The following is a 22,766-nucleotide window of genomic DNA, read 5'->3' as shown; positions in this document are numbered from 1 at the left end:
AAGCTGAGGTCGAGACCAGACCCTTTTCAGGGTCTGAGAGCGGAGCTTGAGACTTTTTGCCAGGTCCGAAGACAGAGGCTGGCCGACTTCCTGGAGATAAATCCAGGATGGAGGCTGGGACCCGGTCTGAGCGCGGGATTAGAGCTGAAGACAACTCCCCTCTACCCTCCCGAGATTCTGAGGGCGGAAGCCAAGCCCCCTTTCTGTGTAGCTGGTCTGACAGAGGAGTCCTGAAACGCGCCAGAGTCAGTGGGCGGCCTCTGTGTGGGCGGGGCGGAGCGAACCATTAGCCTAGTCCGCCGGGGGAGCCCTGCCGGCCGCGCAATAGTCTGCGCGGGAGGTGGGGGTGCCACGTGCAGTTCCCGAGGCGGGCTCAGGGGGTGCAGAGTAAGGTGCACTCGCCGACCAGGCATTCACCCCACCTTCTAACCCGAGCGCGTGTCTCCGGGAGCCGCCCCCATCTTAAAAGCCATCTTTTATTCCCACCTCGCTGCCCGCCCAACCCTTCTGTCCCGTGCGGCGCGAGGGCAGGCGCGCACCACCGCCGGAATCCGGGGTCGCGACTGGCGTTCCACGCCGCGCGCCACTCGCTCCAGGTGACATCATCCCCATGCCGGGCTCCGCCTCCCGCCCCAGCCGCCTCACGCTGCATGCCTATTGGCCGACCAGCCTTAGCCCCGCCTCCCGCTCTCCGCCCCCGCGACCCCTCCCAGGCAGCGAGGGGGCGGGGCTTAACAGCCGGCCGGCGCCGACACCGCCTCCCATTGGCCACTCGGCGCCGTCTGTCAGTCTCCTGTTAAAGGGGCCACGACCGCCCAGCTCTGGTTGCGGGGGGGAGGAGGGAGGAGGAATTTTTTGGCGGGGGAAGGTGGGATTTGGGGGGCGCTGGTGAGCACCCCTAGATCTGGCGGCTGCGGCCTCGCGGGGGGAGGCTGAACGGTGACAGGGGCAGGGGGCTATTTTAGGGGGTAAAGGGCTGTTAGACGGTGAAGGGGAGGGGGTCCCCAGCGCCCAAGCCGGAGCAAGAGACACGGAGCCCGCGCGAGCCGCGGAGACAGGGCTCCAGAGCTACAGATCCGGGCCCCGGCCGCCGCCAGGGGCCCCGCCCGGTCCCCCCACCCCACCCCCACGTCCCTCCTGCAGCCCAGCTCCGCCCGCAGCCGCCGCGGACCAGGTAGGTAAGAGCCCAGCCCGGCCCGCCTGGCAGCGCCCACCCCGGGGACCCCTCGCCGAGCTTCCCCCGCCTCCTCGAGAACCTGGATTCTCTTCTCCTTCCCCGAGGACCTCACAGCCCAGATTTCACAGCCCGACCCCAGAGACTCAGGCGTGTCCCTCCCGGCTCTCAGAGTCCCCAACCGAACCCTAGGATCCCAGGCGTACTGCCGCCCTGCGCCTCCTCCAGGGCCCAGGAGCCTTAATTTCCCAGGTCAGCCCCGGGAGCCCCCTCTGGACCAAGATCCTCCTCCTCGGCCCAGTCCTGGGAGATCGACACCGACCAAGGCTGTGTCAGACTCCCCCAGCTAGAGCCGCCGGCCCCCCCTCCTCCGGTCGAGTCCGCATAGTCCCCCATTCGGGGACCCAGTCAGCTCATCTCTGGTTCTCCGGCTTGTACAGTCGGCCGAGTCCCTCAGTCCAGGCCGGCTCAGCGGCCGCCCTGGACACAGGCCCGCTCTGGAGCTGTCCATGGTCACCATTCTCGGCAGCCTTGCCTCCCCCATCTGCTGCTGCCGCCGGGGAGGGGGCACCGGCGGCGCGGGGATCCCCCTCGCCGCGTCTTTGACACGGGAATACCCAGGCTCTCCTCGACCTGGACGCCCGGGCCTCAGGATTCCGCTGGCCAGGCTCTCAGCCCCATCCTCAGCACCCCAGTTGCGGTGACCCCAACTGCTACTTGAGGAGTCGGGGTTTCTTAATGTTCTTGCCTGGTCCACCTTAGGGATCTTGGCATCCGGGGATCCAGATCCTACCCGATTCTGGGAGCCTTGTCAGTCCTCACTTCCGCTGGCTAGAGGCCCCAGCTGGTAGCCTTCACCCCTCCAGGAAGGAATCCAGTTTCCCAGCCTTTGCCCCCTTTAGAGACCCAGTTCAAAGCTCTGTTCCCCTCCAATAAATATACCCAGCCTCCTGGCACCCCAGCATCTGCCCCCTTAGGGATTCAGGCGCCATGATTCCTCCCTTTCAGGGGCTCAGAATGCAATTCTTTTTTTTTTTTTTAATTTATTTATTTTTTGGCTGTGTTGTGCAGCATGTGAGATCTTAGTTCCCTGACCAGGGATTGAACCTGCGCCCCCTACATTGGAAGGACAGAGTCTTAACCACTGGACAACCAGGGAAGTCCCCAGAATGCAATTCTTAATGCAATTCTCTGGCTTCTGCCTGAAGAATTGTCTGTCTTCCCCCTTGAAGACCTAGATGCCTTGTCCCTGATCCTGCCTCCCCTCAGCGACCCAGGAGTTTATACCCCACCTTCTGTACCACTCATCAAAGCCATCTACCCCTGCCCTCCCTTCTAACAAGGACTCGGGCTCCAAACTTCCATCTCCTGTCTTTTGCCTCCACAAAGATTCAGGAGTCCAATTCCCTAACTCCAAAGACCTCCCAAGTATCTAGCTGCTCAGCTGTTACTCTTAGGGACTCAAGTCCCTACAGCCTCACAATTGCCCATCAACTCTGGTGGCCTTGAAAAACCCCTGTCTCATCCCCATATCATCTCAGATTTTGGGCTTCCTGGGGTTTCCAATATTTTCCCCTGAGATCCAGGTTCTTGAGATGCTTCCAGCACCCCATCGTGATTTTTTCATATCATGATGCCCCATCCTTTAAGTACATTCTCAGACTGATAAGCCAAGCATACATCCCTTCCTCCAGATGTGCTCTGTAACCTAGGTTCATTTCGTGATTTAGAATTGTCTTCCATATTTCCAACTAAACAGGCACCCTAGCAGTGCTTCGTGGAATTCTTTCTAAATCCTAGAATATTCCCAGTGAACATCTCTGTTCCTTTTTCATCCAAGGTATGTTTGAAATTCTAGGTTAGACGCTAAATTCGAGTCATGATGTTCCCCAGGTAAATTCATATTTCTAGCTATTGCTCCCAAGCCAAATTCTGATCCCACTTTCCTCCCCTTAGACATGTTCCTTCCTCCCCGCTCCACTTCCCCCCACAGATCTTAGTTCCCTGACCAGGGATCTAACCCAGGCCCTAGCAGCGAAAGTGCCTAACCACTGGACCGCCAAGTAATTCCTGACATATTCCAATTTTTAAGAAGCCAGTCTTTGCTTATTTTCTTTTAAAATTTCATTTTGGGTGTGTTCTAGGTTCTAGCCACATCCTTGGCATTGTTCTAGATTCTGTTCTTTTCCCAGGGGCATTCTAAATGCGAGAATGTGTGCGTGTGTGTTCCATTTATGGGCTCTAGCTTTTCTCCAAACTGCGCTATCAGTTCTAGAATATGCTTCCGTATTTCATTTTATTTATTTTTGGGCTGCGCTGTGAGGTATGCGGGATCTTAGTTCCCCAACCAGGGATCGAACCTACACCCTCTGCAGTGAAAGGGCAGAGTCTTGACCACTGGACCACCAGAGAAGTCCCTGCACTTCCCTATTTTATATACCATCCAGTTCTACAGTCTTAAGTTCCCAGGATTACACTGCACCTTCCTTCTTCAGGTTCTGTATTCTAAGCCTATCCATCCCCAACTTCTCTGTCCATCTTTTCCCCTAGTGTGACCTTGGCTCAGAACTTGTCCCCTGGTGGATTGTGGGCTTCTTCCATCTGCCACTTCAGCATTCTAAACATGCTCTAGGCCCTCTCTTGTTCTGGAGTCTTCAGCCTAGAAATGTCCTCATTTCTAGAACACACCACCCCCACCCCCACCTCCTTTGCCAGCTCAGTCCTTATGCCAGTAAATTCTCAATTGCCAGAATGCCTCCTTCAGCATTCTCCCCCAGGCAATTCTAAGTTCCAGGCAAACTCCTTGCTATTTTCTAGGTTTCTTTTTCTTTGCCTCCAGGACATGTTATGAATTCTAGAGCAAATATTCTGCCCTCTGAGTTCTAACATTATCTAGACACATGAAGAAACCAAGAATGTGATCTCTGCTATATTCTGTGTTATACTTTCATCCCTGGTAGGTTCTGAGTTCTTGTTTATGTCTTCTGACTTAGGTTTGTTAAACATTGCATTAGGTCTCTCCTTAGATATGATCACCCTCTGTGTTTGGGATTCTGGGGTGAACCAGACACTCTTTTCAGTTATTGGATTGCTCTTGGCTGGTTCAAGGTTCTGGACCTGGGTTCCAGAATATGCCCCTCTATTTGGCCCCACGTGAGGCTCTTAGCCCAAGCACATTGTAAATGTGGGAGCATGTATCCTTTCTGCATGCTGTGCTGTCTTTCTAGAGTTTACAGTTAGCCATGCTGAGTTTTGTTTCCTTCTCAGGGAATCTGAAGTTCTAGAGCAGCCTCCTGAAAACATCCCTAGCTGCATCTCACGAGTAGGTTCTGAGTTTTAGATACGATGCTGATTTTTTACTTAAGGCTGGCTTGCCCTCTTATAAACATTTTCTTGAATCTGACTTCTCCGTGTTGGGACTCAGATGTCTAGATTCCCAGATATACCTCTTCAAAGACCCAAGGGTACAGGCACCTAGTTGCCTCCTCTCCCAGGTCCTGGGGCTCTCAGTCCCTACCTCTCCTCCCTGGAGTCCAAGGTTCCAGTCCCAGGCTGTAGATATAGCCCAAATATTGGGTGGGGCTGGGAATTATCCACTCTGAGAACCGGTTATTCCTCTGCCTGAAGGGAGAGAAAGAAAGGAGAAAACAGTGAAAGTCCCTCCTGCTTTCGGCTGGGCCAGCCAGACCCGTCTGACCTGATGTGAGCAGGGGGAGTGTCTCAGGAGAGCTCCCTTCATTCCCGCCCGCGGCTCATGCACCCAGACTCCTGGGTCCTGGGGGCTTGGATTCCGAGGGAAGAGAAATCTGAAGGCTGAGATTTCTGGGTATACGGTTGGAGACTGAAAGCCCAGACTCTTGTGCTCTGGAAGGAGAGGGATCTGGTCTCTGATTTCTGGGTCTGGGGAGGAAAAGGATGGAGGCTCAGACTCCTCTCTCTGGGGGACAGAAGGGACAGGGGAACCTAGATTCCTGTGACCTGAGGGAAGAAGTAGCTGGATCTAGGATTCCTGTGTAGTGTGAATTGGCTAGCATGGTCCATGCCATCTTTTTTTCCCTCTGACTGGAGTGAGTCTTTAGATTCTCCTGTAACTAGGTATCTAAGTATCTGGGCAGTTGAAGGAGGCAGGAACTGGGCTGAATAGCAGTTGAGGACCATCCCCGTGACATTATATAGATGACTACCTACCAGTGACCTCATTCTGTGACCCCTGTTTTGTGACCTCCTGAAGACATAATCTCCCTCTCCTGGGCCTGAGTTTTCTCATTCATACAGTGAGGTTGAAGGGAATTCTCAGCAGGGCCAGAATAGGTAGACTGATTTTCCCACAGTGCCAGTGATGGGCGGGGCCTGTGCCCCTTGCAGGGGCGGGATTTGGACTGGAGGGGAGTGTGTATGCACCCAGTCATGTCCGACTCTTTGGGATCCAATGTATACCCTAGGCAAGAACACGGGAGTGGGTTGCCATTCCCTTCTTCAGGGGATCTTCTCCACCCAGGGATCGAACCTGTGTCTCCTGCATTGGCAAGTGGATTCTTTACCACTGAGCCACCTGGGAAGCCCTTGGGTGGGAGGGGAGGGGCTTCCAAGCTTTCCACTTTCTCTTAGGGAGTGGGTCACTCGGCCTTGGTTTCTCTTAATAGGCTGAATCTAGATTTGCTACCCGTTGTCAGATGGAGTCTGACCTCAGTTTCTCCAAGTGCTCTCACCCAGGTCTGGTTCCCTGAGAGCACTGGGTTTCCGTTTATCTTGCACCATGATCGGAATGGATGGGCTCCCATTTCTGCTGTGCAGTTGCTTGGGTTGGCTAGCCTCAGTTCTCACTGTGTAGTATCCCAGTGACCGTGCCTCAGTTTCGTTGCCTGCGCCTTGACGAAGCCGCTCTCGGTTCCCTGCCCCCTCCCGGTACGCGCAGGCCAGCACCGCCGCCATGATGTGCGAGGTGATGCCCACCATCAGCGAGGATGGCCGGCGGGGCTCGGCGCTGGGCCCGGACGAGGCTGGCGGCGAGCTGGAGCGCCTCATGGTCACGATGCTCACCGAGCGCGAGCGCCTGCTGGAGACGCTGCGCGAGGCGCAGGACGGGCTTGCTACGGCGCAGTTGCGGTTGCGCGAGCTGGGCCACGAGAAGGACTCTTTACAGCGCCAGCTCAGCATCGCGCTGCCCCAGGTCTGGGCGGGGCCAGGGCGGGGCCTGAGGGAGGCGGGCCCTCGGCTCGCGAAGGCAAGGGGGAGGGCGGCCGGAAGGGGCGGGACCTGACTCTTGGAAGAAGGTGGGGCTTGCCTGTGGTGGGCGGGGCATGGGCCCTTTGAATGGGCGGGGCTTGGCCGAGAGGGGCGGGGCTTACTAACCTCCCAGTCCTTTGGGATGAGGGAGATGGGAAAAGGATTGATCTGACTGTACAATTCTGCTCACCACTGGACAGGAGTTTGCGGCTCTGACGAAGGAGCTGAACTTGTGTCGGGAGCAGCTACTGGAACGGGAGGAAGAAATTGCGGAGCTGAAGGCGGAGAGGAACAATACACGGGTAAGGCGTCTTGCGGGCGGGACTTAAGTGGGATGGGCGGGGCCTTGGATGTTGCAGCCTGACCCTTCTTTTTACACCCTCTCTTGCCTTCTTCCTTTCTTCTTCCGGCTTCCACATCTTGGGCGGATCTCCTCTGGTCCCCTCCTTCCTTCATGTCCCCTCCCCTATTTCCATAACCGGTCTCATTTTCTGTACCACTTCTTCCTGACCATCCCACCCCCGATCCGTTATCCCTCTCTTCTCCGGACCTGTCTCTCTTCACACCTCTTTACTTGGCTACACTTCTTCCCTGTGTCTGCCCCACCTGTCTGAATCCTCTTCCTTCACTCTGCCTCTCTTCCCTTGACACTTTTCCTTGCCACGGTCCTCTATCCCTGTAGCTTCTCCTAGAACACCTGGAATGCCTGGTGTCCAGGCACGAGAGGTCGCTGCGCATGACCGTGGTAAAGCGCCAGGCCCAGTCTCCGGGCGGAGTCTCTTCTGAGGTGGAGGTACTCAAGGCTCTAAAATCCCTCTTCGAGCACCACAAGGCCCTGGATGAGAAGGTATGAGAATCAGAAGAGACTGCATGTAGAACAGAAACCCGTGGTCGGCCGGGGCTGTCTTGAATGGCAGAAATTCTGGCTGTGATTGGTTGGAGATACCCCAAGTGGGAAGAATGTTGACTGTCTTGAAATTGATTGAAACAGACTATTGCAGACTGAGACCCGATAATAGAAAAAAGTAATAGGATAGGGTATACCAGTGGGTGAAGCTGCCTTGCTAGCTGGTTGGGGCTGCACACCTATTATAAATAGAGGAATGATAATGTCATCGTATTGGGTCCATCCCAAGGTGTTCTGCATCAGCTGTCCTTGATCGGGTCTGAGCTCTATCTCACTTGGTCTTGCCCCCATCCTCAGGTCCGAGAGCGTCTGCGAATGGCGCTGGAGCGGGTGGCAGTGCTAGAGGAAGAACTGGAGCTGAGCAATCAGGAGGTGGGGGTGTGGCCGAGAAGGAGGCGGGACTAATGAACTACCAATGGGGTGGAGCTGATTGGGTGGGTCCTAGAATCTACTGGGGACAGGACTAGGGCACAGGACCAATAGGGTTGGACTGTGGAGAACCAGGTTCCTACAGTGAAATTCATTGGGCAGGACTAAGGGAAGTAGAGTACTGCTCTGTGACAGTGAGACTAGGGTGAGAACCAGGGCTGGGGGCGGCTAAGGGAAAGAACTGACTTCGGAGGAAATGGTTGGGTGGGGTAAGTCTGGGCACAAGGAGGCTAAAGTAAAGATTAAGGGTGGCTTCCTCTCTGGTGGGTGGCTAAGGAGAGATATGAGGACACAGGGCCTAAGGGTAGACTATGGGATAAGGGTGGCCCCAGCAGGACGAGAGCCAATGGGAAGTAAAATGGGGGTTCTAGGACCCCCTTCACCCTGATCTCCCTTTCCTGTTGCTAGACTCTGAGCCTTCGAGAGCAGCTGTCTAGGCGCCGGTCGGGGCTAGAGGAGCCCGGCAAGGATGGGGATGGGCAGGTAAGAGGTGGACGTCTTTCCCTCTCTTTGCTCTTCACTGGTCCCCATCCCTGTGGTCCTACTCAGCCCTGTGACTTTGTGATGGTCCCTTTAATGTTTGGTATGATTCTCACAGACCCTAGGCCATCTGAATCCCTCAGACTCTTGCTGACCTTTGACCTCTGATTCAGGTCAGCTAGCTAAATTTGTGACTTCTATGGCCCTTAACTGGTCTTTGATTCCCCCTCACCCCCATCAGCTTCCTCTTTGCATTCTATCTCTGTTACCCAATCTGAGCTTTATGCTTTCTTCTCTTGCTGTCCCCATTCCAGACTCTTGCCAACGGCCTGGGTCCTGGTGGGGATTCGAACCGGCGCACGGCGGAGCTGGAGGAGGCCCTGGAGCGGCAGCGGGCGGAGGTGTGCCAGCTGCGGGAGCGCTTGGCGGTGTTGTGCCGTCAGATGAGCCAGCTGGAGGAGGAGCTGGGCACCGCCCACCGCGAGCTGGGTAAGGCCGAGGAAGCTAACGCCAAGCTCCAGCGCGACCTCAAGGAGGTGAGGCCGGAGCCCCTGCTGGGCTGCCCTCTGTCCCTCCCCCCGAACCCTCCCTGTTCCCCTCTGCCCATAGTCACAGAACTCATGAACCTGGATTCAGTCCACACGGTGTGCGGATTCTTCATAATGGGATTTATGGCCCTTGTCAGAGAGTTGGTACATGGCACGTACATGGTAGTCACCCAGTATCTGGTCATAGTTTTTATGTTACCATTGGGAAATTCTCTCCCACCTCTAAGTTGAACTCCATTGGCTGTATTTCACCCCATCCTGGCTGAGGCTCTTTGATCTTAACTCCCATGCTTCAGGGACTGCTGAGAAATGTAGGGCATGGATTCTTTAAAGCCCTGAATGAGAAAGAAGAGAGAGCACTTTTGTTTTCATCATCCACTGGGGCTTTTACCTTGGATTTGAAGTGTGGTTGGCCTGAGGGCTTATTAGGAAGTGTGGTCCCACCACACCGGCTTCTAGGCAGGAGTCTATTCCCCATGAGACCCTGGAACACCTTCTCTGGTTTTATAAACCTGTGCTACCCTGGGAAGTCTTGGGAGATGTTGCCTCCCAGATGGAAGGAACCTTTGTTTTCTGTGAGACCCTAAGGCATTTGCTCTGTGATTCTAAATCTGAGTTTTGCCAGAAGTTGCTGAAAAATTTAAGGCTTGGGTTTTTGAGTGGGCCAAGAAGAGTGGAGACTTTCCATCGCCTGGGCCTTAGGTCATTCGTATGATAAGCCAATACTGTCCCAGAAGTTTCTGGGAGGTGCTGTACCGCCATTTTAACTGTCAGGTGGCAGAGGGCGGACGATATAACGTTGGCTATTCTCAGGAGCTCTTGGCAGGTGTGGTTCCATCTTTCTGACGCCCAGATGGCAAGGGACTTCATTTCCCAGTGTGCCCTGGGGTACCTGAATTGAGGTTCTAAGCCTAGGCTACCCACAAGACCTTCTGGTAGCTGTAGTCCACGCGGTCCTTTGTCGCCTCTGCAGGCGCTGGCACAGCGGGAGGATATGGAGGAACGGATCACAACGCTAGAGAAGCGCTACTTGAGTGCCCAGCGCGAGGCCACCTCTCTGCACGACGCCAACGACAAGTTGGAAAACGAGTTGGCCAGCAAGGAGTCACTGTACCGACAGGTGAGGGCACGGCCGGGGAGGGGCGATGGGAGCGAGGCTGTGGCCAGTATGACCAAGCTCCTCCCTTCCCCTTGTCTGTGTCCCCCAGAGTGAAGAGAAGAGCCGTCAGCTGGCCGAGTGGCTGGACGACGCCAAGCAGAAGCTGCAGCAGACGTTGCAGAAGGCAGAGACTTTGCCAGAAATTGAGGCCCAGCTGGCCCAGCGCGTGGCGGCTCTCAATAAAGTGAGGGAGGCCTGGGGCGGGGCCTTGAGTCTCTGGGGCGAAGGGGAGGGGCTTAGGGGAGGCGGGGCGTAGAGTCTGGAGGGGTTGAAGACCCACACCCTGAATTCAGATGGAAAGGGCAGGGCCTGGGATCTAGAAAGGGACGTGAAGGGCCTAGAGGTTTGGTGGGAGATAGTGTTCTCTGCTAAGTCGCTTCAGTCGTGTCCGACTGCGACCCTGTGGACTGTAGCACCTGCCAGGTTCCTCTGTCCATGGGATTCTCCAGGCAAGAATACTGGAGTGGATTGCCATTTCCTCCTCCAGGGGATCTTCCCGACTCAGAGGTGTTCTCTAGTTTGGACTATAAGGATGGGTGGGACCCGAACTGAGAAGGGGACAGAGCTTATAGAAGAGGGCAGGGCTTGAGACTCAAATGCGAGGTTTGGAGTTTTGTGGGGGAGGAGCCTGGCCCTCCAGGGGCGGGGCCTGGAAGCCAGCCTTGGAGGAGCTGGGGCCTGGGGCCTGACCAGGTGCTAGTGGGACAGTCAGATGCCATGGGTTCCGACTTCTAGGCTGAGGAACGTCATGGGAATTTTGAGGAGCGGCTTCGGCAGCTGGAGGCCCAGTTGGAGGAGAAGAACCAGGAGCTGCAGCGGGTGAGGGGGCTTTGAGGCTTGGGGGATGAGCCTTAGATGAGGGGGTGGGCTGAAGGGGGTGGGAGCTGGGAGCAGGGGCAGCGCTCAGGGCTCCAGCACCTGTGCTCTGCTCTCCTCTGGGCAGGCCCGGCAGCGGGAGAAGATGAACGATGACCACAATAAGCGGCTGTCCGAGACAGTGGACAAGCTGCTGAGCGAGTCCAACGAACGACTGCAGCTTCACCTCAAGGAGCGTATGGGGGCACTGGAGGAGAAGGTACGTCCCAATCTAGGACTCCCATAAACTGGAATCTTGGGGCCCCAGACCTTTCCCCGATCCACTATCTGAGATCTCCCCAAATCTAGGCATCCCAAATTCGAATCTGACAGACTGCTCTATTGCTGGGACCAGCACTCTTTCACCCGAACACCCTAGAGCTGAATTCTGGGGCACCTATACCCTGAATTCTTGGCGTTTCCCTAAGCCTATAGCCCTATGGACCTTCAAACTCTGAATCTGCTGAAATTACACAGGATGCTGAATTCTGGGCTCCCAGGGACTCCCCCTCCTCAGCAGCATCTTCACCCCACAACCCTCTCCCCTTCAGCTCACCATTCCAGGCCACCCATTCCCCTTGGGGTCCCCTCAGGCCTGCCTCTGTGCACTGGAGGCTGGTTCCAGGTTCTGGCCCCTCATTGAACCCCTGTCCCCCTACAGAACTCACTAAGTGAGGAGATTGCCAACATGAAGAAGCTTCAGGATGAGCTGCTGCTCAACAAGGTAGGGAGGAGCCTGGGGGGTGAGGGCCAGAGAAATGGAGCAGGCGTTGCTGGGGTTGGAATCAGCCTGGCTGGGAGGGGCTGATCTCAGAAGGGGGCAGACTCTGACCTGGCCTCTCCAACCTCCTCCCCCAGGAACAGCTCCTGGCTGAGATGGAGCGGATGCAGATGGAGATTGACCAGCTTCGGGGGAGGCCACCATCATCCTACTCCAGGTGACAGTAACTTTCCCATGCCCACACGGCCCCCTTGGCCAAGCACATCCCTTCTGCTCCCCAAGTCTCCCCATCCCCCTCCCTGTCCTCCTGAGTCTTCCACCGGCCCCTCTTATTTTTGACCCCGACTTCATGATCTCTGGCCCCAGACCCTTTTTTCCTGACTTTTAACATAAGATCCTTCTTCCAGTCCTCTGACCCCAAGCCCTTCCACATGACCTCTGACCTCTATTTCCTTTTCCTGACCCCTTGGTCTCCACCCTCTCCATGCCCACAGATCTCTCCCTGGCAGTGCCCTGGAGCTCCGTTACTCTCAGGCACCCACCTTACCTTCTGGTGCCCACCTGGACCCCTATGGGGCTGGCAGTGGCCGGGCAAGCAAGAGGGGCCGCTGGTCAGGGGTCAAGGATGAGCCCTCTAAGGTCAGCAGCCACTTCTGGGGCCTAGACTGAGCAGGGCCTGGGAGGGCAGCAGTAAGAGTTGGTGCCCAGTATGCAGGGCTCTGGGCAGGGACTAGTTGAGAAGTAAGGTTTCCTGGACCCACACTGTCTTCTCTTCTTTCATCATCCCCACTTGCCTTGATGTCTCCTCATGTGGATGTCCTGCTGCCTGGTGAGAACTTTAGAGGAATGATGGGCTGGGAAGAGGGTTTTGGTGGAGATGACATGCAGGGTGTAGAATCCTAGAATGGACTGGGCTAAGTGAAGAAAAGAAGTGGGCTGGGTCAAAGGAAACAGTGGACTCAGGGGAGATTATGGGGGGTGTCTGGGGTGGTCAAAAAAAGGGACCCACCAAGAGAGAAGGCTGGGCTGGGGAAACTGAGCACTGGATCACAGGGTGAGGGCAGTTAGTGTCAGGGGACGTGGGCAGGGTCATAGAGGGTGGGAAAGGTCAGGAGCAGTGAGGGAAGACCCAGCATCTACCTTTGGCCCCTGTCCACCTGTCATCCTTCTGTCTCCACACAGAGACAGGAGTGGGAGAGGTCTGCCCCTGCGGGGTCCATGCCACCTCCATTCCCTGGCGAGCTGGATGGCTCAGATGAAGAGGAGGCTGAGGGGATGTTTGGAGCTGAGCTGCTGTCCCCCAGTGGGCAGGCAGATGTTCAGACACTGGCCATCATGCTTCAGGAGCAGCTGGAGGCCATCAACAAAGAGATCAAGTGAGCACTGGCCCAGTTCTCTCTCGTCCTGCCTGAGCTAAGCCCACACCCCCTCTGGCTCTGGAGACTGATCTGAATACCTAAGCCCAACTCCTTTCCTAACCATCCTCAAGGAATTCTCCCAGCCCAACACTATTCAGGAAATACCCAGAAGTCTCCTATGTGCTATTTATACATTATACACACTCCCCAAACAGTACTCACAATTTCCCAAAATACCCAAGACTGCATCTTCAAATACCAAAAATCACAATCCAATCCATCAAGAGTCCTCCATTATATCATGGCTTTCATGACTTCAAGCAACCATTACCCAGAGACTGCTGGTACCCTAAGAATCTCAACACGAGGTCCCCAATCCAAAACACCCTAAGAACCTTGACTCTAGATAACAAGAATTTCTACCTGATATAACAAAAATCCTCAGTTTATTAAGAATCCCCCATCACATAAAGTCTAATTGGATTCCCCAGCAATTGCCCTACTTAGAAATTCTCTAATAATACACTTTGCATGGGCCCCAGCAAACATATCAACCTGACCACCATCTTCCATTCCAACTTGTTCTGACTTGAGATATTGACTCTCACTAAATGTCTCTATGACCTTCCCAGATCCCAGATTGATTTCAGAGTCTCTGATCTCACTCTTCTCTTATTATGAGCTTGCTCTGTCCTCCTTAGACCTTGACCTCTTGCCCATGGTCATCCATCTATGATTTTCCAGAGCCACTTGGTCATCATCAGGGTCATCCTGAGGGACACTCTGGTCATCCTGTCATCCCTAATCTTTCCACGACCTCCCAAGCCTAACATGATCCCTTGACTCCCTTTGAACCTGTGAGGCCATCAGGGATCCACCAAGACCTCATTGTGCCTTCCCCGGGATTATTTTTGCTCCACCAAGCCTTCCTGGTCCATTGGGATCCCCAGACTCCTCCTTTTGGACATGCAGTGCAGCATGTGGGATCTTAGTTCCCCAACCAGGGATTGACCCTGGGTCCTCTGCATTGGAAGCATGGAGTCTTAACTTCTGGACCACCAGGGAAGTCCCCCCAGGCTCCCTCTCCTATTGCCTGCCTCAGTCCTCTCATCCCATTTCCCCATTTCCCTCCTCAGGTTAATCCAAGAGGAGAAGGAGACAACAGAACAAAGGGCAGAAGAGCTAGAGAGCCGGGTGTCAGGCTCTGGCCTGGACTCATTGGGCCGCTACCGCAGTAGCTGCTCATTGCCCCCCTCCCTCACCACCTCTACCCTCGCCAGCCCCTCCCCTCCCAGCTCTGGCCACTCAACACCCCGTCTGGCACCCCCTAGCCCTGCCCGTGAGGGCACCGACAAAGCTGTGAGTATTCTTAAGTTTCCTCAGCTTGGTGGTGGTGGTGGTGGTGGGAGGTCATAAACAGGGCTCCCTAACAAACAGCAACAATAATCATCACACCAATGATAGCAACCTTAGCTTCCCCTAAAAGCTCCAACTCAAAGGGCAAAGGAGGACTTCCCTGGTGGTCCTATGGTTGGGAATTCCCCTGTCAGTGCAAGGGACACAGAATCGATCCCTTCTGCAGGAAGATTTCACATGCTGGGGGGAGGCTAAGCCCATGTACCACAACTATTGAGCCTGTGCTCTAGAGCCCGTGCGCCACAACAAGAGAAACCACTGCAATGAGAAGCTCGTGTGCTGCAACTAAAGAGTAGCCTGTGCTCACTGCAACTAGAGAAAGCATATGCACAGCAATGAAGACCCAGTGCAGCTAAAAATAAATAATTTTTAAAATTTAAAAAAGGGAGGCAAAGGGGAGGCTGAGTCACTGGATTCCTGAACCCTAACTTGTACTTTAGTCAGATCTGATCTACTTTTACCTATTTTATGCATTAAATTTCTGCATGGGATTTTTATTTTTAATTTTTTGGCCATGTCATGCAGCTTGCTGGATTTTAGTTCTCCAACCAGACCCTGGGCTCCAGCAGTGAGAGCACCAAGTCTTAGTCACTTAACTACTGGCCACAGAATATATATATTCTGTGACTAAATATACGGTTGAGAACTATCATGATAGCCTCAGAATTGACCTTAGAGGCAGGCACAAGAGCTATAACCCTGTTTTATTGCCTTAAACTCACCTTTCCTATTTTCAGAACTTGTAACTCATTAGATTTCCTTGAGACTGAGCAGATCCCACTCCTGACACCAGAAGCTAAGATAGTAGAAATATGGGCTTATCAAGCTCCAGAGGGACTGAAGTTATTGCCTTTATATTTCTGCAATTCACTCCCACTTAATCTAGCCTAACTTTAGAAGTGATAGTCCAAATCAGGGGTATCCTAGACACCTGGTATAGCTCCCAACTAATGAGGAGCCCCCAACATGATCCCTCCAGCTCAGTGTAGCAACTCTGCCTATCTACAGAATCATGTCCCTAAGGAGGAAGCTGTGGCTCCCCGAGGGGAGGGGCCGGCAATCCCAGGGGACACCCCACCTCCCACTCCTCGCTCTGCCCGCCTTGAGAGAATGACGCAAGCCTTGGCACTGCAGGCAGGATCCCTGGAGGATGGAGGGCCATCAAGGGGAAGGTCAGTAAGAACAAGGGACAAGACAGGGAGGGACTTGCTTGGGAGGGGGAGGTGGGAGTGGACAAAGACTTGGAACCTACCAGATGGGACCTACCTTCACTCTGTCCTGCTTACCCAGTGAGGGCACCCCAGATTCCCTGCACAAAGCTCCCAAGAAGAAGAGCATCAAGTCATCCATAGGCCGTCTCTTTGGCAAGAAGGAGAAGGGGAGAATGGGACCACCAGGTCGGGACAGCTCTTCTCTGGGTGAGTCTCTTGATTTCCTCTCCCTTTCTTTATTCCTTCCTTCCTCCTTCTTAACATATTCACTTGACATACAATCCTGTCCACAATCATTTGATAATGCATTTTGAGCACTGGAACCTTGGCAGAAGTCGAGGGGAGGAGAAGGGGCAAGAAGGGCACTCTGAGGCCTGCCTGAGTGACTATTGGACAAATGAATTTTTATTTCATTTACCTGTTTTTTTTAAATAGAGAGGAGCTTGCTTGTCTGACTTGTGAAATCCAAGTTAGTCAAATTTTCAGGAATTTTATGAGCTGCTTTGACATCACATTTGGTAGCCTGAAATTGGTGGGATTATTTACACCATGGGAATTGGCAAATACTACCAATCAGGAAATACCTCTTCTTCCCCAGGGAGCCAGTTGTTAAGTATTTAGCAGCATACCACTGCCACCTTACCAAGGCCAGTCCAGTGAATCAGCTCTATTTGGGGGATTTCTCCAGTTCTTTGCCTAGGAGGTGACATTGGTTCCTGTGTGGTTTTATCACTCCCTTTGTGTGGCCTCATTTACTAATCCCTCTGGGCCTCTGCTTTCCTGGCATCCTTCTCAACCCCCCAGCATCAAAGATTCTGCCTCCCCTCTGAGACTCTCCAAATTTTGGCCCTTCCCTGCCTCCAGCTGGAACACCCTCAGACGAGACACTGGCCACTGACCCTCTGGGGCTAGCCAAGCTGACGGGTCCAGGAGATAAGGACCGAAGGAACAAGAGGAAGTGAGTGTGGGTGTGTGATGTGTGTGCAGGGGAGGGTTGGTCATAAGTAAGAAAATTCTGGGAAGGGGTGTCCAAGATCCTGAACTTGTTTGGAAATTTGGGAACTTCTAGAGGGTTTTTTTTTTTCCTCCTCTTTTCATTTGTTTGGTGTGTGTGTGTACATGTGTGTTGGGGGAGGGGGATTACGAGTCACGTGTTTTTGTTTTTAACCTTCTGCCATGTTTTCTACATTCATAAAAGTTGTTTTTGTGGAGGGGGGAGCAGTTGGTGAAGGGAGCCATCCGAGAGGGCTAGGTGTCTCTACCCCTGAGACCTCCTGCCATGGCCCTCTCTCTTCAGGCATGAACTTCTGGAAGAGGCCTGCCGTCAAGGCCTGCCTTTTGCTGCCTGGGATGGGCCCACTGTGGTCTCCTGGCTAGAGGTACTGGGGTCCAGAAATGTCCTGACTCTTCATCCACAATCCCTCTGAGAACCCCACTGTCAGGGCTGGCTGACCCTGTGCCATCCTCCTCGCCCAGAGGTGTTGGGGGAAGGGAGCTGGGGGGGTGAGGCCCTGGGAGGGGTCAAGTTTCTTGTGGACCTTGCTTTTTTTTCCTTCTCCCCTCACCCCTCACACACCATGCCCATCTTGGTCTTACTGTCTCTTTCTTTTGTCTTCCCATGCCTCTGTCTCTGGGATTCTCTTTCTCTATTTTTCTGCCTCTCTCCCCATCTCTGTGTTTTTGTCATTCCCCGTATTTCTTCCCATGTCTCTCTCAATGTGTTTTGCTTCTTTCTCTCCACCTCTCTGTCTCTCATCTCTGTCTCTCTCCATCTCTCTTTCCCCTCTGACTCTGGGCTCACCGGTCTCTGACCATCATCCTTCATCTCTTTGTGTCTCCCTCTGACTCTTGATCTCTTTGCCTCACTGCTGATTTTCTCATGTCTTTCTGTTTCTCCCCCACCTGCCTCTCCCTACCTCTCTGTCTCCCTCTCCCCCTTTCTTTCTGTCCTTCTCCCATTTCTCCTGTGATATATCTCTGTCTCTCTGTCTCATTTTCCCCCCTTCCTCACTTTCTCCCTCTGGTCCAGCTGTGGGTAGGCATGCCTGCGTGGTATGTGGCCGCCTGCCGGGCCAATGTCAAGAGTGGTGCCATCATGGCCAACTTGTCAGACACAGAGATCCAGCGTGAGATCGGCATCAGCAACCCACTGCACCGGCTCAAGCTGCGCCTTGCCATCCAGGAGATGGTCTCACTCACCTCACCCTCTGCTCCAGCCTCCTCTCGCACCGTGAGTGTCCAGGGCCAATCCCAGCCCCCGCTGTAGGCCCCATCTACTGTCCTCAGAGTAGCCAATCCCAAGTCCGCTCGTTCTAGCTCTGTCTCGTCAGATACACCCTGCTCCACACAGTCTCTCACCTGGATTATCTCTGAGGGTGGGGCACCCTTCAGGTCTCCCTGCCTCCCCTCTACTTCCAACCCTCAGTCTGTCTTACACACCACAGCAGAAGGATCCTATCCCGGAGAAAAACCCAAATTCACATCATTCTCTACAAGTCCCATGATGAGGGGCCCTTTCCCTCGCTCCTTTTCTACTCTGCTCCTTGCACTTGCTGCTCCCTTTTCTTGGAGCACCCCTCCCTCTTTTTTACCTTCAAGACTGGCTCCTACTCATCCCTGAGGTCTCAGCTCAAATGTCACCACCTCCAAGAGGCCTCCCTAACTCAACAGCTAAACTAGTCACCGGCTCCATCATACACGAACACCTATTTTTTTTTTTTTTTTACCCCATGGCATTTACTGCTTTCTAACATTTTATCATTTTGTTCCATACAGAAAATTGTGTGTTCCCATGCCTAATTCGGCTCCCTTCCCCTCCCCTGTCCAGAAGCTCTCTCCCAACCTCCATAACACCTCTCGCCCCTCAGTCCACAGGAAACGTGTGGATGACACACGAGGAAATGGAGTCCCTTACCGCGACGACCAAGCCTGTGAGTGCCCCCTGCCGGTGGCCTTGGGGGTGGCACTAACTTTCCCTGGGCAGGGGCCGGGTGGTGGGTGAGTCACCTGTGGCTGTCTGTCCGTCCGTTCGTCCCTCCCGCCCTCCTCCGCCTGCCCCTTAACCCACCCCTTCTCTCCCCTCTTCCCACTAACTGGTCAGGAGACCAAGGAGATCAGCTGGGAGCAGGTAGGGGGCGCGGGGCGGGTCGTGGGCGCATGAACAGGCTGTGCACGCTGCATGGACGCCCCTCCTTCTCCGAGCCCCGCCCTGCCCTTCGCCGGAGCATTCCATCCTCACCGCTGGGGGGCGCTGCGCGGAGCTCTGCTCTGGGCTGTCACTGTGGCTTGGTGGGGTCGGTGTAGAAGCCCGACTGTTCCATTGTCAGTGGTGCACGGGTCATTCCATTATGGTTGGTTGCGCGGGCTCCAGGGGCTGTTTCATTGCTGTAACTAGAGGGAAACGCTGAGCGGCTCTTTGCCCTACGGCAGAGGGAAGTGGGGCTGTTCCACTGTACTGGGGCGAAAGGGAAAGCATTTGGGTGGAGGCAACAGGGTACGTCAGGCTGAGAAGAAGTTGGGGAGAAAGAGGTACATTTTATTCTCAAGAGGGCGAGAGGCAGAAACTCACCTGAGGTAGAGGAGCTATGTTGGGTCTTTGTTTCCGAAAGCCCAAGGTATGGATTGTTTCCTCGTGCTGGGAGGAGTGAAGGACTTGGGGTGGATCCAGAATATTGTCCTGGGCCAGATGTAGCATCGGGCTAGTATTTTGGGGACAGCGCAAGAATGGTAGATGAATCCGTTATCCTTTGTTGGAGAGGGAGCGACGTTGGAAGAATCTGTTGTGCGGACTTGGAGGAGTAGTGATATTGGACTGATCCATTGTTCTGAGTTGGGACGATGCTAGACTGCTGCTGCTGCTGCTGCTAAGTCGCTAGTACTTCTTAAATGTACTGTTCAGATCACCCGAGGCTCTTGTGAAAATGAGGATTTCGATTCAGTAGCCTAGGATCTGAGATTCCACAATTTCAGCAAGTTCACAAGTGATGATGATGCTTTGAGTCCAGAACCATACTTTGAGCCGACAAGGGCCTGTGTTGTCATTATGAGGGAGAAGGAAACAATTTTGGATTGCCCATTGTCCTGAGCAGAGACTGGTCATTGTCCTGCTATGACATAGAGAAAGAACAACCTTGGATTTGGGAGAGGGGGGTTTGGACTGTACCCTTTCATACACACATGGGAAGGGGTCAGAAGGCCTGACCGTTCCCCCACCTGCCCATGGCCCCAGATCCTGGCATATGGCGACATGAACCACGAATGGGTGGGGAACGACTGGCTGCCCAGCCTGGGACTGCCCCAGTACCGCAGCTACTTCATGGAGTCGCTGGTGGATGCCCGGATGTTAGATCATCTTAACAAGAAGGAGCTCCGGGGCCAGCTCAAGATGGTGGACAGCTTTCACAGGTGAGGTTGCCTGGCCAGTGGCGACAGTCCAAGTGGGGGAGGCCCCCACTTCTAGAGAGTCTTTGGCAAATAGGACCGGTGATGTGGGAATTCATCTTGGACTATCTTTGGTCCTTTAGTCTGGATTGTCAGGAAATCCAGACTCCTGTGCCCCTTCCACCCATTAAGACGGCCCACTAGGAATAGTCCAAGTCCTAAGACAGCTTGGCTAGTTGATCCCATACCCCTTACAGGCTGGCTAACAGGAACTGCTTTTTAAAAAATATCCCGGCTCCTGGGAAGGTCAGCAATCAATAGAACAGATCCAGTGGAGCAATTCCCCAGCTTCTCCCAGAAAACCACAAGCAACAGGGAGAACCCAGTAGGAGCAGCAGTCACTGGGGTTGTGGGGGCTCTTCTGTGACTCCACCCTCTCTGCTTCTCAGGGTGAGTCTGCATTACGGGATCATGTGCCTGAAACGGCTCAACTATGACCGGAAGGACTTGGAACGGAGGCGGGAAGAGAGTCAGACCCAGATCCGAGGTGAGTAGAAAAGTATGAGTCCAGCTGGGAGCCATGTGGAGGGGTTTGGGACAGGGTTGGAGGAAGCATAAAGAGGGAAGGGGAGGGAGGCCAGGATAAATAGGGAGACGGGATGGAGACAGGAAGAGGAAATGGGGTTGGAGATATGGGATAAATGAGAAGGGCCAGGTCCCAGGAAGGGTGCAACTGAGGGTGCCTTCCATCCCCAGACGTGATGGTGTGGTCCAATGAGCGGGTCATGGGTTGGGTGTCCGGGCTGGGCCTGAAGGAATTCGCCACGAACCTCACGGAGAGCGGGGTGCACGGGGCATTGCTCGCCCTGGACGAGACCTTCGACTACTCCGACCTGGCCCTGCTTCTGCAGATCCCCACGCAGAATGCACAGGTGAGCTGCCGCCGGGCCCGGGTCACACTGGGCATCCCCATCTTGCAGACTGCACGCTGCAGCCTCTCTCCCACCTCTCCCCTGCAGGCCCGGCAACTCTTGGAGAAGGAATTCAGCAACCTCATTTCCTTGGGCACAGACAGGCGGCTGGATGAGGTGGGCGCAGCAGCAGCAAGCATAGGGGGCTCCACTCGCAGCGGCCCCTCTAGGCTTGCAGCTGAAGGGGTGGGGCTTGATTGACCAACGAGACGCGGTTGGAGGCGGTGCCAGGGAAGGGGCGGGGCTAAAGGAGAGAAGGGAGCCGGAGAGGCTTGGGGTCAAAAGGAGCGGAGTCGGAACGCGGCCCTAGTCCCTCACCAGCTGGCTGGACCCCTATACCTAGGACAGTGCCAAGTCCTTCAGCCGCTCCCCATCCTGGCGGAAGATGTTCCGAGAGAAGGACCTCCGAGGCGTAACTCCCGATTCAGCTGAGATGTTGCCCCCCAACTTTCGTTCGGCCGCAGCAGGGGCTCTGGGCTCGCCGGGGCTCCCTCTCCGCAAGCTGCAGCCGGAAGGTGGGCGGATCCCAAATGGGACAGCCTCTGCTCCCCTCCCCTTCTTAGGTGTCGCGGGGAGAGACCATCTCCACATTCCAGTAGCCTCCCCGGGTTCTGAAATGGTCTAGTCCCTTTTTCCCCACCCACGACAAATGGACCGCTCCAACAAACCAACTCCCTCCTCAGGGTGTGGAATGGATTAATCCCATCATACCCCGTTTTCCAGGGTGGGAAATGAACTCGTCCAGTGTCACTTGGGGCATTTTGAAGGAATCCGAGGCTTTGAGAAAGGGATGGAAACTGGCTTGGAATCAATCCAAGGGAGGACGCTTGGGTGGAGGAGGAACTGGTGTGTGTGTGTGTGTGTGTGTGTGTGCGCGCGCGCTTGCTTTACTGAACTAATGCTAACTGGGCTGGTGTGTGTGTGTGTGCGTGTGTGTGCGTGTGTGTGTGCGCGCGTGCTTGCGCTTTGCTGAATCAATGCTCATTCTCCCTCCAGGCCAGACTTCTGGGAGTTCCCGGGCAGATGGCGTTTCTGTCCGGACCTATTCCTGCTAGTGTAGGCTTCCAGGTGAGGACCGTACTGGGCGATCCTGGGGATCGGGGCGGCACAGTGGATCTTCACGCCTGGCGTCAATGCAGGTGACCTCACTCGGACGGAAGAACCTTTCAGAGGCTGGATTGTTCCCCCTCCTGCCCACAGTATGGTCTCGCCGGGGAGAGTGTACTGGGGAGCTCGCGCCGCGGACTGGACCATCTGTACAGACGAACGGGGGATGCTGGTCCCCGCCTCACAAATGGACTGGGCCTGGACCAAACCACATGCACTGGACTGAGAGGGGGGAAGAAGAGGGCAGGAAGAAATCCCGCCCCAAACTTCCGCCTCCCTTTCCTCTACTTTGTAATTTATTGATCAGTTTCCGATGGGAGATGGGTGCCCTTTCCCCGCGGGAAGGGGGCGGGGCTTCCCTCCCGGGCCGCATGCGGGGAGAGGCTGACCCCTACTCTTTCTTCTCAGTTGCGGGGCCCAAGTCTTCCTTCTTCGTCCGAAAGGAGGGGAGGGGGGACTCGCTGCTAAAAGCCTCGCCCCTTGTGCCACTCAGCCCTGCCCTGCCGCGTCCCGTCGCCGGTGCCTGGGGTCAGCTGCGGGCGGGATTCCCTCTCTCTCCCCCGTGTCTCGTGTCCCCGAGGCCCCTCCGCCCCCCGTGCTGTGGCCGTGTCCGTGCCCCGGGGGTACGGGGTGCAGAACTGCGCTCCCCGTTCCGCTCCGGCTCCGGGGTTTGCATGGGAGAATCCTCTTTCCACGATGCCACTGGGCGACGTGGCGTGGGGGAAGGAAGGACGGTGGGGGAGCCCTCGCCCCCGGCTCTTGGTCGGCCTCCCTGCCCCAGGCGTCACTCAGTGATCACGGGTAAAGAGAACTGTTTCAAAAAG

The 22,766-nt window shown here is 54.9% G+C and overlaps 2 protein-coding genes and 1 long non-coding RNA gene across 6 annotated transcripts; 1 reads left to right on the top strand and 2 right to left on the bottom strand.

The window, feature by feature from the left end:
* Positions 1-26: 26 nt before the first annotated feature.
* C7H19orf73 (chromosome 7 C19orf73 homolog) lies at positions 27-6,106 on the bottom strand. The gene is given in 5 exon segments (XM_081507624.1): positions 27-161; positions 163-239; positions 242-380; positions 382-461; positions 5,884-6,106. Coding segments are annotated over 5 exon segments (654 nt in total).
* PPFIA3 (PPFI scaffold protein A3) lies at positions 376-22,765 on the top strand. 3 transcript variants are annotated; one of them, XM_081515157.1, is made up of 30 exons: positions 377-1,174; positions 6,090-6,344; positions 6,601-6,702; positions 7,083-7,247; positions 7,605-7,679; positions 8,145-8,219; positions 8,531-8,752; positions 9,738-9,884; positions 9,973-10,107; positions 10,659-10,742; positions 10,867-10,998; positions 11,440-11,502; positions 11,637-11,716; positions 11,994-12,138; positions 12,688-12,875; positions 13,994-14,216; positions 15,282-15,445; positions 15,564-15,691; positions 16,349-16,442; positions 16,782-16,863; positions 17,514-17,714; positions 18,352-18,414; positions 18,585-18,611; positions 19,713-19,888; positions 20,314-20,411; positions 20,621-20,796; positions 20,884-20,952; positions 21,179-21,350; positions 21,832-21,903; positions 22,036-22,765. In XM_081515157.1, the coding sequence occupies exons 2-29, from the start codon at positions 6,105-6,107 to the stop codon at positions 21,888-21,890; spliced, it is 3,585 nt and encodes a 1,194-aa protein (XP_081371283.1). In that variant the 5' UTR covers positions 377-1,174; positions 6,090-6,104; the 3' UTR covers positions 21,891-21,903; positions 22,036-22,765. The 3 variants fall into 3 exon arrangements, with proteins under 3 accessions (XP_081371282.1, XP_081371283.1, XP_081371285.1); XM_081515156.1 differs by lacking the exon at positions 18,585-18,611 and having other exon boundaries at positions 376-1,174; positions 21,975-22,765; XM_081515159.1 differs by lacking the exons at positions 6,090-6,344; positions 18,585-18,611 and having other exon boundaries at positions 838-1,174; positions 21,975-22,765.
* Positions 8,864-21,079, bottom strand: LOC145515275 (uncharacterized). Of its 2 annotated transcripts, XR_014060826.1 has the most exons (7): positions 19,053-21,079; positions 18,723-18,874; positions 15,903-16,007; positions 15,540-15,767; positions 12,640-12,849; positions 12,294-12,413; positions 8,864-9,099 (listed from the first exon to the last, which is right to left on the bottom strand). It is a non-coding gene; the product is annotated as an uncharacterized LOC145515275 (long non-coding RNA). The 2 variants fall into 2 exon arrangements; XR_014060827.1 differs by lacking the exons at positions 15,540-15,767; positions 15,903-16,007 and having other exon boundaries at positions 19,053-20,833.
* Position 22,766: the final 1 nt, after the last annotated feature.

Source organism: Giraffa tippelskirchi, chromosome 7 (assembly GCF_054371585.1).
Source record: "Giraffa tippelskirchi isolate mGirTip1 chromosome 7, T2T-mGirTip1v1.2.pri, whole genome shotgun sequence".
NCBI lineage: Eukaryota > Metazoa > Chordata > Mammalia > Artiodactyla > Giraffidae > Giraffa > Giraffa tippelskirchi.
This window is presented reverse-complemented; position numbering and strand designations above follow the sequence as displayed.

Bases quoted from the DNA above. Each gene is read 5' to 3' on its own strand.
- PPFIA3 (XM_081515157.1), top strand. From the start codon at position 6,105: ATGATGTGCGAGGTGATGCCCACCATCAGCGAGGATGGCCGGCGGGGC. The intron at 6,703-7,082 runs GTAAGGCGTCTT...CTATCCCTGTAG, and splicing joins CGGAGAGGAACAATACACGG to CTTCTCCTAGAACACCTGGA. The intron at 8,753-9,737 runs GTGAGGCCGGAG...TCGCCTCTGCAG, and splicing joins TCCAGCGCGACCTCAAGGAG to GCGCTGGCACAGCGGGAGGA.